The following is a 14,522-nucleotide window of genomic DNA, read 5'->3' on the forward strand; positions in this document are numbered from 1 at the left end:
TCTGAAAAATTTCTAGATTTTATACTTAGGCCTAGGTACAAGATCACCTTCTGCCCCAATGGCCTCATAGATAATTTCTGCCTATTTACTGAAGGAAGTACTATCTTTCAGTATTCTTATAAACAAAAATGCTCAAAATTCGACCTTGAAATAGGAGAACCATATCTCTCCCAATTTGGCATTTCTCTCCCTCCTTCCTCCATTCCCCTAGGGATCTAATCCCCAGGGCCTCTTATTCATAAACCCATATTATCACTGAGCTATACCCCCAGCCTCTCTCTATCTCCTGTCCTTGAAACAAATGCTGCTTATGCCCAGATATTGAAAAACAAACAATCAAGAAACCTTACTAAAAAAAGAATATTTTTGGTTTCTGCTTATATTTTAGCATAATGGTCAGATAGAGTCCAGTCAACCCTTAAATGCTATGTCATTTTTTTAATCGAATTTGGAAGACATATGCTTAAAAAAAAGAATGATTGGCTTTGGTAATGTCATTGCAAACAGATGTGAATGTATTCCTTGTTTCAACAAATACCCATTGAGTGCCTTCTGAGCTGAGACAGTCCTAAGAACTGGAAACATGACAGAGCAGACTCAGTCTGCTCTTAGACATAACCATATCGAATACCTTATCTCAATAATGGTGATTCCATGCCTTCTATAGAAATTTAAGGAGAAGGCATTCCTAAGAAGAAGAAAGCTATCAATCATTTTCTGTTATCATTCTGCTACCATTTCATGAGACTACTAATTATACCATGAATAGCTATCAACAAACATCCCCTAAATTTCCTTCAATGAAATGCAAATGAACGTTATCCTGATGCACAAATCTGTTCAATCCTTCCATATGCTTTAGCAACATCCCAGTTTCTTTTTATTTCTTTAGGTGTCTCAGTTCCCATCCCCGTGATTGGACTGAGGGATGAAGACAAGGTGTTCGTCAACAACACGACGTGCGTGCTTAACGACCCAAACTTCGTTCTGATCGGCTCCTTCGTGGCGTTCTTCATCCCGCTGACGATCATGGTGATCACCTATTGCCTGACGATCTACGTTCTGCGCAGACAAGCCCAGATGCTGCTGCAAGGCCGCTCGGAGGAGGAGCTGCAGGGAATCGGCTTGGATTTTCTGAAGTGCTGCAAGAGGAACACCGCTGACGAAGAGCCCCCGGCGAACCCCAATCCTGATACGAATGTTGTGCGCAAAAGAAAGAAGAAGGAAAAGCGCCCCAGGGGCACCATGCAGGCGATCAACAATGAAAAGAAAGCGTCGAAAGTCCTTGGCATTGTGTTCTTTGTGTTTCTGATCATGTGGTGCCCCTTTTTCATTACCAATATTCTGTCGGTTCTTTGCGAGAAAGCCTGTAACCAAAAGCTCATGGAAAAGCTTCTGAATGTGTTTGTTTGGATTGGCTATGTATGTTCAGGAATTAATCCTCTGGTGTACACTCTGTTCAACAAAGTTTACCGAAGGGCTTTCTCCAACTATTTGCGCTGCAATTATAAGCCTGACAAAAAGCCTCCTATCAGGCAGATACCGATATCCAGAGTTGCTGCCACTGCTTTGTCTGGGAGGGAGCTTAACGTTAACATTTATCGCCATACCAACGAACCTGCTGTTAGGAAGCCTAAAGCCAGCGAGCCAGGTATAGAGATGCAGGTTGAGAATCTGGAGCTCCCAGAAAATCCCTCCAATGTGGTTAGCGAGAGGATTAGTAGTGTGTAGGACAAAGCAACACAGTCGTCCTACAGTGAGGCTACGCGTGTAGGAAAAATTTCTTCTCTAATTTCTGTCGGTCATAACTAATGTAAATATTGCTGTCTAAAAAAGTGTTTTATATATAGCTTTGCAACCCTGTACTTTACAATCATGCCTACAACAGTGAGATTTAGGGTTCTATATTTACTGTTTATAATAGATGGAGACTAAGTTATTTTGATTCTTTGATGAATAAAGTGTTTGTGTTTTTTCATTCCCTCCCTCCCTTACTTCCTTCTTTCCTTTCTTCCTTCCTGTGTCTCTTTCTCTATTTCCTTTGGGCATGTGGAAACGTTGATGTTCTTCTCAGGTGGCATTTGCAGGAGACCAGAATGATGCACGTGACAGTGGTTACATTTCAACCACACCTAAATTGGCAAATTCAGTGGAATCTCTTTCCCGGTTAACAGTAAATATGTACTTTAAACTCTTGCTCTGCTTCATCTACACACATAAACACAGTCAAATAGGTTCTGCCTAGTGCAACATCCATCAGTGAGTCAAAGGCAGAACTTAGCCTTGATGTTACATATAGGGGCAAAATTTGACATTGTCGGAATGTTGTGTCGGTATTTTGCTGCAATGTCTGTCCCCAAACATAGTGGTATTTTAACATAGCAGCTGGTTAACCAGGACTACAGAAGTGGAAGGATGACAAAGAGAAATATACACCAAAAAGCTTTTCACTTCTTAAGGACAATGTTCAAATTCTGATTCTTACCACAAGCAAACTGGAATTAGTGTTTTCATTCTGGTCCTTAGTAAATACCTAATTCCGTAAATAAACTGGGAAACGAGACCCCAGAGTTATTTCCCATTCCAGGATTCAACATCAATTGGGTTTTGATCTCAGAATTCTGGAAATTCGTGTGCTACACACAAAGTGAAATTAGCATTTTGAGCCTTATTAAAATATTTTCTTAATTATGGTACCTCTATCTATAGGACCCAATTTAGCAGTCCGTTTTTAAGTAAAACTTATATAGGAAGGCGTAGACAGCGAGAACCTGGGAAGTTTTACTTGATCAAGGACTACCGAATTAGGCCCTTAGAATGTGAAAAAAGTAATTAAAAATACGCTTTTACTGAACTCTGGGAATAACAGAAATACAGAGTTTCCATTGGGATTTTAAACAAAATTTATCTCATTTTCAGATCCTTCCAAACTCTCTAGTGCAGGAAAAGGCTGCAGCTTATTTGTGAAAGTGGCAAGCTCTTCATTGTACTGCAATTAATGTACCAGAAATTTAAATCTTTGTTCAAATATAGTGTTGTGCTATAATAAGTGTTGGCCATTGTTTCATTCGTGGGCCTGCTGCTCTCTAAGAATTCAGTACCATTTTAGTAGTTTGTAAACCATGACAGGTTTTCAAGCATTGCTAAATTAAGACCATTAAGTCTATGCTGTGTGCAGAGTATACGCGTGTTTGCAGTAACTGTGTTTCCATGTGTGTCCATTTCACACAACTGTGGATAAATTTCCGAAGAATTCATGATGCTATTTCTTATGCCTGACAGTTACTTGCACACCTTGGAGTGTGCCTCTTAGTATCTTAACACTGGTGAATGCAGAATCTGAATTTCCAAAACCCCTGGTCTGTGTCCTCAACACACAGCATAGAAAAATCCAACAGTTCTGCCACTGGGGCAGTGGAGAGCGGCTGTATTCGAGGAAACTCATACAGTCTCTATTTGATTTACAACACTGCCAGATGTCAGTCAATTGCTTGAGCATGCCCAAATATAACATGAAAGTCAAGTCTACCTGCCTGTTAGGTCAGTTGAACTGCATGTTAAAACAATTACCTGAAATTGAATGAGGTGATCTAATTCTTACTGAAACGAAGATGTCTGAAGACCCAGCATGCATCCAGCATGAGTTCTGCACATACAGATGGTGCCCTGCATGTACTCCATGTATGTTGCATGAATCCATTGATATGTTTTAATGTAGGGCAGAGTAGCTGATACAAAAAGGACTGAAGAAAATCTTCCGGCAGTCCTTTCAAAGACCATGCATTCAGATCTGAAGTAGCGTGAGTAGGAGAGAAAATTGGAAACATCTGATTTCTTAACTATCAGGGCAAGCTCATAGCACATGTTTTAAAGAGAATTGAAATATAAATCGTGGATTTCTAAAAGCACTAGCAATAAGTTGAATGATAATAGCTTATAGCACATTTGTTAATAACTCTTATGTCATCAAGTAGTAGTACTTAATAGTACCCAACACAGTAATTATCTTCAAATTGTGTGCTATTCGTAAGTTCTGTGCAGTTTGGTATGAAACAAATATAATCATTTGGGATATAAATCTTACAGTTCAATGTTAAATCTACAAAATTTTATAAATGTTTTAAAAAAAAGTGTGTGATAAATGTAAACGTGGTGAATTTACTGTCAAACAAATCATTTTGAAGTACTATTATATATGTATAACTGTTAAGACACGTGCAACAGACTGCCTTATATTATTTCCTGTAATTCTTCTCCTTTGTCAAATGGTACTTTTTGTGAATGGTTGCAAAGTGTTGTCTTATTCTTGATTCCTGTATGTTATCCATTCCAAGTTTTTGTGATACTTCCTATTAATTTATTAAATTTATTAAATGTTCGCTAAGACTTCATGTGTCTTTTTTTCCCGCGAACCGTTCAAGGAGAAAATATACTCCTTTACTGCAATTTCTTTGAAAAGGAAATTACCAAGACAAACACCAATAGAAAATATTACTTTTTCTGACTCATTATGTATGTACTCAAAAATCAAGGGAAAAACAATGAAGAGGTGTGATCGATGCAAGCCATATCAGAAGAGCATCTCCAATTCCTCATGAGGAAACTAGCTGCACTCCCAAATTATCCTACCCTCCTTCCTTGAACAGAGGCTGGGTGGCTCATGTTCTCTCCTTGCTGTAGGAATCATACTGTCTTCGTACCAGATTCTAAGGTCCCCAAGGGCAGAAAGGACAATATGTCTATGGATGGTTTTATCTCCAACATTTAGCAGCTACTTTACATTCAACAGATATGCACTGAGCATTAATATTGGTGGACATTGTATAATCTCTTCCTGTTGCTAAAATGGGCCGTACAACTCCCTGCTGTTCAGTCATGCAGTGTGGAACAGTCACTTTCATTGAGCTCTTATCTCAGATGACTTTGGACACCTCTGAAATCATCAGAACCACAATACTAAGCAATTCTCTTCCTCTGTATCTTGAGTCAGGGATTAAAAAATATATTGGCCTTTTCTCTCAAGGTAAATACCTTCCTAGTGCTGGGTGAGCCTCTGTGATGCTGATGTGACAATGGTGGCCTGAGAAAAAAACAGCAATATCATTCCTTTACTATGAGTAGGTTCCCAGAAAGGTCGAGAAATAAAGGCTGAATTGACACTTGAAGCAATTGTCACTGCTGCCTATGGCCAGAAAGATCTTGTACCATGGAAGCTGGAGGTTACCCATGCCCAACACTGAGGCGATGGAGAGGGGCTGAAATTTCTTGATGGGCCCTGTACTTAATGGCCCAGTACCACCAGTGAAAGAAAAGGTGGGTGGGAGGATATTAAAGCACCTCCATTCATGGCATTGGAAGGTCATTTATGGTCTGAGGAAAGGGAGAAAGATGCTTCTTGGCATCAAGTAGCAGTGAGTTTCTAATATACAGTTTTCCATCTCCAACTTTGTCCAGTGCAATTTCCAAAGATGAGACCCATTTCTCCTTGTATGTATCACCTACACATATGTTAACATATCACCTAGAGACCTAAATATATTTAAAAGAGGTATTTTTTGCCTACCAACGGGAGTAGGTAGCATTATAGTGGTTCTCAAATATCACGGGATCCATATCACACACTTAAAACACACATAGCTCTGTGTTAGCCAGCTTTTCATCACTATGACCAAAAGGCCCAACAAGAACAATTTTAGAGGAAGAGAAGTTGAGTTTGAGCTCATGGTTTCAGAACCAATTCATTACCCTAGGCCTGAGGTGAGGCACCACATCATGGTGGAAGGGCATGGCAGAGGAAAATTGTTCAGATCATGGCAGCCAGAAAGCACAGAGAGAGAGAAGAGCCATAGACAAGACATAAAATCCCCAAGGGCATGCCCCCAGTGACCTACTTCCTCCAGCCATGCCCCACCTGCCTACAGTTATCATCCAGTAATCCATTCAAATTCTTAATCCAAGCCGGGCATGGTGGCGCATGCCTGTAATCCCAGCAGCTTGGGAGGCTGAGGCAGGAGGATCTCAAGTTCAAAGTCAGCCTCAGCAATTTAGTGAGGCCCTAAGCAACTCAGTGAGACCCTGTCTCTAAATAAAAATATAAAAAAGTATATTTATATAAAATATATAAAACTCCATTTTAAATGCCCCAAACAAATCCTAATTCTTTTTCCTCCTTGAAATTTCTAACACTACCTTAACATCTGTCACAGGTTAAGAGCCCAATCCCACAAGACTGCCTCTTTCCCACTTCAGTTACCGCTTGCAAATATTGAATACCTAGATTACCCACACTTTCATTCTCCTTGGTTACAAATTGAGTGTTCCCATAACCCCCTCCCTCCTCAGGGTTTATAACTTTCTGTCATAGCTCATAAAATTCACTGAAATGCTTTAATCATGCTTACCAGTTTATTATGAAAGATACAAATGAATGACCAGATGAAGAAGTATATGGGACAAGGTCTATCTCAATGAAGTTAGGGTACAAACCTCCTGACACATATATGAGATCACCAATATAGAATTATCTGAATCTTATTGTTTAGGAATTTTTATAGAGGCTTCATCTCATAGGCATGATCAATTATTAACTCAATTTCTAGCCCCATACCCCTTCCTGAAGGACAGTGATATGGGTGAAATTTGAATGTTTTTATTCATGGCTTGGTGTTTCTTAGACCATCCCCCCAACCTGAAGCTATCCAAGAGTCTACTAAGAATTGTATTGTTAGAATAAAAGATGTTCCTATCACCCAGGAGATTCCAAGGGACTTCAGAGCTCTATATAAGATGTTCCTATCACCTCCATTACTCAGGAAATTACAGGAGTTTGCAAGAACTGAAGGCAGAGACCAAATTTGTGTTTCTTATTATGTCACAACTGTTATAGTTAAAGCAACGTCCTGGGATTTCATAAACTGACTTCCAGACCACTCATGTATAATCGAATCAAGATTTTATTGAAGCACACTGGTGGTGACTGACCAGAACATAAAGCTGTTCCCCTGATCAGCCCCAGACAACTGCAAGGGTGCTCCTTATAAGCCTGAAAACCACCAAATGATGTTTGGGGGTCGAGCCAATGCAAGCAAGCCAAGTTACAGCAGCGGGAGAGTGCAGTCAGGCGGAGGGACGCTTAGCCAATCACAATTAGCCCAGTCACCCCAGTTATAGAAACAGAGCCCTGTTACCCTAGTTACAGAGACAATGCCCCATTAGGTAATTCAGTGTTCTTAAGGGTTTCTATAGCAAAAGGAAAAGAACAACTTGCCCCAGTCATGACCTTTCTATTTGGCATGGTTGTTTTACAAAATGGAGTCACTTTTGCTCGACTATCACACAACCACCTAGTCTACCACCTATATAACATGAAACAAACTGCTTGGTTGCTACTTCCGTCAAAATCAAGGCAATTGGAGGTGAAAGGAAATAAACTATTTTGTTTATGATTTCTTCTTAAATATACTTTCAACTCAGCAGCTTGACAGGATTCTTAGATTTATGAATGCACTTGAATAGTTTAAGCTAAACTGCAGTTAAAAAAAAAAATCCCAAACTCACATCAGTGTAACAAAAACAAAATACTCATTTTTGGTCCAATGTGGACCACTAGGAAACCTCTCCTTAGAGTTAGCCCAGAAAAAACACTGACTAAGGCTCTATCTTTACATATGTGTCCACATAGCAGAGGGAACTTTATGAACCTCTTTGTTCCACTAAAGATAATCCTACCTTTAATTTTCAATTTAATGTTAAATATATTCATATCCTAGCAAGGTGTGGAGGCACACATTGTAATCCCAGCAACTTAGGAGGCTGAGGCAGGAGAATCCCAAATTTGAGGCCAGCCTCAGCAACTTAGGGAGACCCTGTCTCTAAATAAAAAATAAATAAAAGGGACTGGGGATGTAGCTTAGGGGTAAAGTGCCACTGGATTCAATCTCCAGTACTATATATATATATTCATATTCTCATACTTTAACTATGATTTTATTTCTATTCTTAACCTTGTCTTTAAACCTCTCAGTATATATAGTCCTACCTCTGCTCTTAATGTTAGAAATAATCTTAACCCTATTTTCTCCACATTCTAACACCACCTCTATAATCTTGCCTTTCTGCATGTGCTTTCTGCAAATTCTAACATTACAACAATCCCTATCCCTATCAAGATTCAATGCTTCCCCTGCTAAATCCTCCTTTAGGCCCAAACAAAGGAACTTCTAAACTTACAATTAGGTCCAAGCTCTAGCACTGTGTTAGTCAACTTTTCATCACTGAGATGAACTTAATGGAGGAAAGATTTATTTTGGATCATGATTTCAGGGGTCTCAGTCCATGATCAGCCAACTTCATTGCAGAAACATTATGGCAGAAGAGCACAGTGAAGGAAATGAAAGCTGCTCAGCTCATGGCAAGTAGGAAGTGGATGGAGGGAAGGGGATGGAGAGAAAATAAAATTTTCCAGGGTATACCTGGTGACCAACTTCCTTCAACTAGTTTCCAATTCCCATTAGTCCATCCAGCTATCAGTGGATTAATCCATTTGACCAATTGATTTTTGATAAAGTCAAAACTCTCATAATGCAATCACTTTCCAAAATTCCCACCTCTTAGCTCATGAGACTTAGTGGACATTCCAGATCCAAACCATAAAAAGCACTAATTATTTCCATCTTATTCTAGAACTCTTTTGTGTGTGTGTGTGTGTATGTGTATGAAGATCTTTTCTTTTTCTTTTTCCTTTTTTTTTTTTTTAGAAAAAGGGGGGGGGGAGATTTATTGCTTTGTCAGCAAAGGAGAAACACAGGGGAGTCTTGTCCCAAAGGCTGTGATTCTGCCCATCAGCAGAAACAGGGGGCTTTTACAGAGGTGATTCAAAGCTACATTCTACATGTTTTCTGTCTGGAATTGTAATTTACTTGCTAATTTGGGACACAGTCATTTCTAAGATCTGATACCATCCCCAAAATCTGGAATACTTCATTCATATGGTGGATATATACTCAAGGACAGATAATTCTAAGATGGGGAATAAAGGTAATCTTGTTTCCCCTGAAATTAGGGAGGGGGAGAGATTAGGGAGGAACAGGGAGAGAGAGAAAGAGAAAGAAACATGTCCATTTAAAAAATGAGTTGCAGTGGCAGAGCAGCAAGGGCTATACTCAAAGCATAAAGTGGGCCACTGTTACATTTCCCCACTGTCAATTTCTACATTCCATTTCTATGAAAAAAATGGGCAATGACATCTCAAGCTGAAAGAGGGAGAAGTTGGGGGAAGTTTGGGTCACTTTGGGAAGTAACCCGAAGTTCTTGTTCTCTTTTAGATGGGGTGTGGACTGTTAAGGTTGTTCAGCATCAAAGCAGTTCAGAAGTCTACAGAGGCAGACAGCAGGTGACTGGACAAGGCATACATAGGGCAGGGATCACAACAATAAACAAGACAGCAAAGCATTACATTTTTGTAAACAATTAGCATGTAAGCAATTAGTATTTCAGTCAGTCTCTGCAAACCATAAAGACAGTAACTGGTATCAGTGGAAAACAGATCAACTTTATCAATGTGGGAGGTTAGAAAGATTTGTAGGTCTATGAGATCAGACTCAAAAATTAAATCAGAACAAACTTGTGACTCTAGAATCCTTTATGATCATTATTTTTAGGCACTCCAACACAAGAACCCTTCCTCTATAGCCTCCAGCTTTACTTATGTTGTGGTAGGGCTGACACAAGTGTACATCCTAAGTTACACTTAAAAGAAAATGTTTTTTCCTTTTAAATGTCCATGTAGGACTGTGTTCAAGGTATACTGTCCTGCCAGGAGTTTAAGACCAAGTTGGTCAAAACTGACCATGTTTCTATCTACTCTTAAGAGTCATCTGAGATTCCTCAGAGATCACTCTTGGGGATGTGTGCAAAGCCTCTTGGCTCCTTTAGCTTTCCTCTACCAGTGGTGCCATTTGTAAGGACGGGTTAGGGTCTTGGTCTGACCATATGTGAATTCTCATGGAAGCACTGGGGATATTTCCTTCTCCAATGACCCTCCTCTTTGAAGAATGTGTAGTGGTTGACTTCCTGTTCTCTAGGGTCCTCTCAATCTCCCTGATCAGCAGATTGGGTGACTCACCAGAGTTTCAGGGCCCAGAGAGTGGTCCCATCATTCTCTGGGTCCTGGTTGAACTTAGATAGCAACGACCAAAATGTTGGCTTCTTTTTCCATGGCCCTTTCACTTCCTTGATTTTGGTCTCAAGTTTTTGGTTTTAAACACCCAGCAACACTGTTTCACCAGTTTTAAAGTGGGCATTAACAGGTTATAACTTCAATATTTATAATTTTACAGTTGCCACTTTCATTTAATTGGGTCTAGTATTAGTACTGGAAGTCAGCATTTTATACTACCCCTCCTGTAGGTGATGGCTTATTATCTCCAATTAACCCATGTTGACAGTTTTTTTTAGAAGCATATCTCTGCAAAATACTAACAGACAACAGTTATAAAGTTTACAAGGAAAAATATAAAATGAAATTAAAAGAGTAAAAACATATTCAGTTTGTGTAATAGCTATAAATCAAGAAAAATAATTTTTATAATCTTGAACTCTTACTTAATTATATATTATATTCCCTGCAAATCACAGTAATCTTTACAACAAAAAATCAATATTTTGAACATACTTTAAATGAGCTGAAATCTAGCCTATTTTGGAACCATTTTACTCCATGTTAGAATGGAGTGAGGTGGGAGTCAGAGTCTTATCTCAGGTAAGGTGGGGCTCTTCGCAAATAACACAATACAACATTACATTTGAAAAGTGAATCAAAGAAAGGCTAAGAGAGTTTTAACTCTTTTTGTGGATAAAGTGGCAGAATGCTTCCATATTTTACTAAGTCATCTTTAAACAGACCAGGCTTTCCTTATTATCTTCCAAAATGCATTTAAATTCCAATTCCAGTATGAATAATAACACAAAATTGTATGCATAATTTATTGACAACAATTACTGATTACTTTATCCAGCTATAAAATATCCAATGACATGAATAAATATCAACCATATTTGTTATTTATATACTAATCTGAGACTTTTGCTAGAGATAATTTTAGTTTGGATAACCAACTTGGCAAAGTGCTCTCCTAAACTTAACATTTAACCAAGTTTAACTTTTAAAATACAATTTAGAATTCAAAGTGTATAATAACAATAATCACAGGTCTGCATGGGTTAACAAAAATCAAAGGATAGCCTAAAATGTCTTACACATTTAGGAAACTCTTAATGATCAGAAATTGACTTAGTCAAAGGAAACAGATGTAAGGCAGGTCTTCAATGATAGTGTGGCTCTTCTATGTCAGATAAAATACATAAAAGAGAGACTTATTGGTTATCTTGCCAATAAACTTACATAAGTTTTTATTTTATAAACCTTTACATAATAGTTAGACAAGGCTTAGGCAGATATACTTCTCAGATGCATACATATACTTAGTAACATATATTTAGGGTGTCAACTATATTGTTATAACCTAAGTAACAGTTGTTTGTTTAACCAGTTGCAAAGTAATCATTTATGACTTTAAAACAGGTATCAATGCTAATTCCTTTAAGAATTAGTGTTCCCAAGTAATAAAACCTAACAAATACAAGAAAATTATCTGGATAGATAATTTTGCTTTATATAAGTACATAAAAGTTCAAATAACTTTGACTGTGCTAATTATAGCCAATTTAATCACAAAGACTTTTTGAGATTTACCTTTCACAAACCTTCTGTGACTTACTTAGACATTTACAACTTTATATCCTTAATTTCATCCTCTTTCATCTTGGACTTTAGCCCAAGAATATTACTTCACCAGACAAAATACTTTTTCATCCAGAAATATTTCTTACACCTTCTAATTTTCTGAACTAGAATCTATTTCCATACCTATAATTCTCTTTTATCTTTTCTAGTTTTGGACCCTTTCTTAAATTTACATTCTCAAATAATCTTTATGAATATTATCTACATTTACACAACAAATTTACACAACAAATTTCATCCCAGGAGAGGGATCTGACAATCTGGCATATACCAAAACCATCTTAATCTTTTCTCTCCCAGGTTGCATTCAAGGGGTTGGGGCACAGAATATTTTTGAGCCTGACCTTTCTGCCTAGTCATTATCATAATGGCATCAATTTTAAGTGAGTTTCTCACTGTCAATTGTACCCAGAGGCTCCTTTTGGGCCTTTTTCTTATACTAAGCATACTGATATGCAATGGAGGAGGCCCTTTCCATCCTTTTCTTTTTTTTTTTTTCTTTCTTTCTTTCTTTTGTGTGTGTGTGTGTGTGTGTGCATGATGCTGGGGATTTAACCCAGGACCTTGTACATATGAGACAAGCCCTCCACCAACTGAGCTATATTCCCAGCTCTCACTTTCCATTCTGTTTTTTTTTTTTTTTTTTTTTTTTAGGCTTCCTTGAAGATCCTACAAAACATGGGTTGGCCTTTGTTTCTGTCTTTTTCTTTTCTGGGTGGAGTTATTTATTCTGCCAGTCTCCCTAGGCATTTAGTTTGATGGGATACTGTTATAGGAAGAATTGCTCTCCCCCAGTGATGAATATCCCCTGGCCAAAAGGGGAAATTTTAAGATTTTTAAAAGAGAGATTATTCCTGTTCCCAGGGTATAAATTGACAATTCTGAAATGTATCACCCCTCCTTTGTGGCCAGTAGCCTCCACCCTCCATGGGCAAAAGGGGCTGGAAGGTAGGACAGAGGCCAGGTTCTCTTTGGCCATTTTCCTATAGCCCAGGCAGTTTTTCTGGGACTTTTTTTCCCCCAGTTTAGGGCTAGTGTCCTTGACCACAGTGAGATGATCTACAGCTACCTGGGATCAGGCTGAGAAACAGTGCTAGGAGTGCCAACACTGGGCTTAAGATTTATTTATTTATTTATTTATTTATTTATTTATTTATTTATTTATTTATTTATTATCTTTTTTGTACCAGGGATTGAGCCATATTCCCAGCCTTTGTGTGTGTGTGTGTGTGTGTGTGTGTGCATATTATTTAGAGACAGGGTCTCCCTGAGTTGCTTAGCACCTCATCATTGCTGAGGCTGGCTTTGAACTTGAGATCTCCTGCCTCAGCCTCCCTAGTTGCTGGGATTACAAGCATGCACCACTGCACCCGACAAGATTTAAATCTTTTTAACCCTTTCTTCTGGTGTCCTGCTATCCTTGCACACCAGAGGCAGTGCCTTTTGGCACCTTCAACTTACTGACAGTTCAGACCCCTTATAATATAATACAACTGCATAAATGCCCATACATGCCGCAGTCCGGCTGCAGCAAAATAACCGGAGGGCGACAAGCAATTTGTGAAGACTGATACAGCAGGAGTGGGAGCCGTTTATTGTAGGACAAGAGGGGTATATATCCATTACACACAGCTTATCTTAATTAACATAAACTAGATACAGCAGTCAACCAATAAGGAATCTCCACACTTAATGGCTCGCTGGCATTACTTCACAAACCACTCCCTCTGGCAAAATGCCAGGCGCCATCTTGACTTGTTTACAGACCCTAACACATACATAGAGAATTTCTTTCATATATCTTATCTCTGAAAGACCAACTTCAACATCAAGATTGTATAATAATCCAGAAAAACTATTCAAAGGCCAGACTGTTTCAGTAAACCAGGCTGGTAGGTTTTGTCTTAGGCTAGTTTCTATTTCTTGGGAATAAGAATAGTATTCATAAACTGGAGGTGGGAAAAAGGAAGATGGCTACAATTATGCTAACAATTACTATTTCAACAAATTTATCCTAACATTAATTAAATTTTCCTGGCTAAAAACTCTGACTTTAGGGCTGGGGTTGTAGCTCAGTGGTAGAGCACTCACCTAGCACATGCAAGGCCCTGGATTCAATCCTCATTACCACATAAAAATAAATACATAAAATAAAGGTATTGTGTCCAACTACAACTAAAAAAAATATGACTTTATTTAAATGTTTAATTCATTAAATATATACTTTTATGTAAAAACAAGTTAAGCCGTATTAACTGGAATATTCTTTCCATGTAGGAGAATATAACAGAGGCAGTCAATGCAAAGACTTAAAGAGAAAAAACAAAACAAAACAAAAAAACCAGGATGCTATAGTTTGGATCTAAAATGTCTCACAAAGAACCATGAGTTAGAGTCTTAGACCCAACTTTATACTACTGGGAGGTTGTAGAGTCTTTCAGAGGTAAGGCCTAGTATGAGGTCCTTAGGTCACTGGGGGCATGCCCCCAAAGTGGATTGTGAGACACTGGCTTCTTCCTCTTTGTTTTTGATCTTTAGCTCATGATATAAGCAGTTTGGTTTCATTATGTGCTTCTACCACAGGACCAATGCAATGGAGCAAACTGATTATAGACTGGAACTTCCAAAACTGTGAGCCAAAATAAACATTTTCTCTTTATAAGTTGATTATCACTGGTGTCTTGTTATAGCAATAGAAAACTAATGTACAGATGAAACA

The 14,522-nt window shown here is 38.4% G+C and overlaps 1 protein-coding gene across 1 annotated transcript in view; it reads left to right on the forward strand.

Moving 5' to 3' along the window:
• Htr2c (5-hydroxytryptamine receptor 2C) overlaps nt 1-1,731 on the forward strand; it is a 131,602-nt gene extending 129,871 nt beyond the window's left edge. The window contains exon 4 of the mRNA XM_027933170.2: nt 893-1,731. Within this exon, the coding sequence (XP_027788971.1) occupies nt 893-1,731 (839 nt within the window). The remainder of the gene's footprint in view (nt 1-892) is intronic.
• Nucleotides 1,732-14,522: the final 12,791 nt, after the last annotated feature.

Source organism: Marmota flaviventris, chromosome X (assembly GCF_047511675.1).
Source record: "Marmota flaviventris isolate mMarFla1 chromosome X, mMarFla1.hap1, whole genome shotgun sequence".
Classification (NCBI taxonomy): domain Eukaryota; kingdom Metazoa; phylum Chordata; class Mammalia; order Rodentia; family Sciuridae; genus Marmota; species Marmota flaviventris.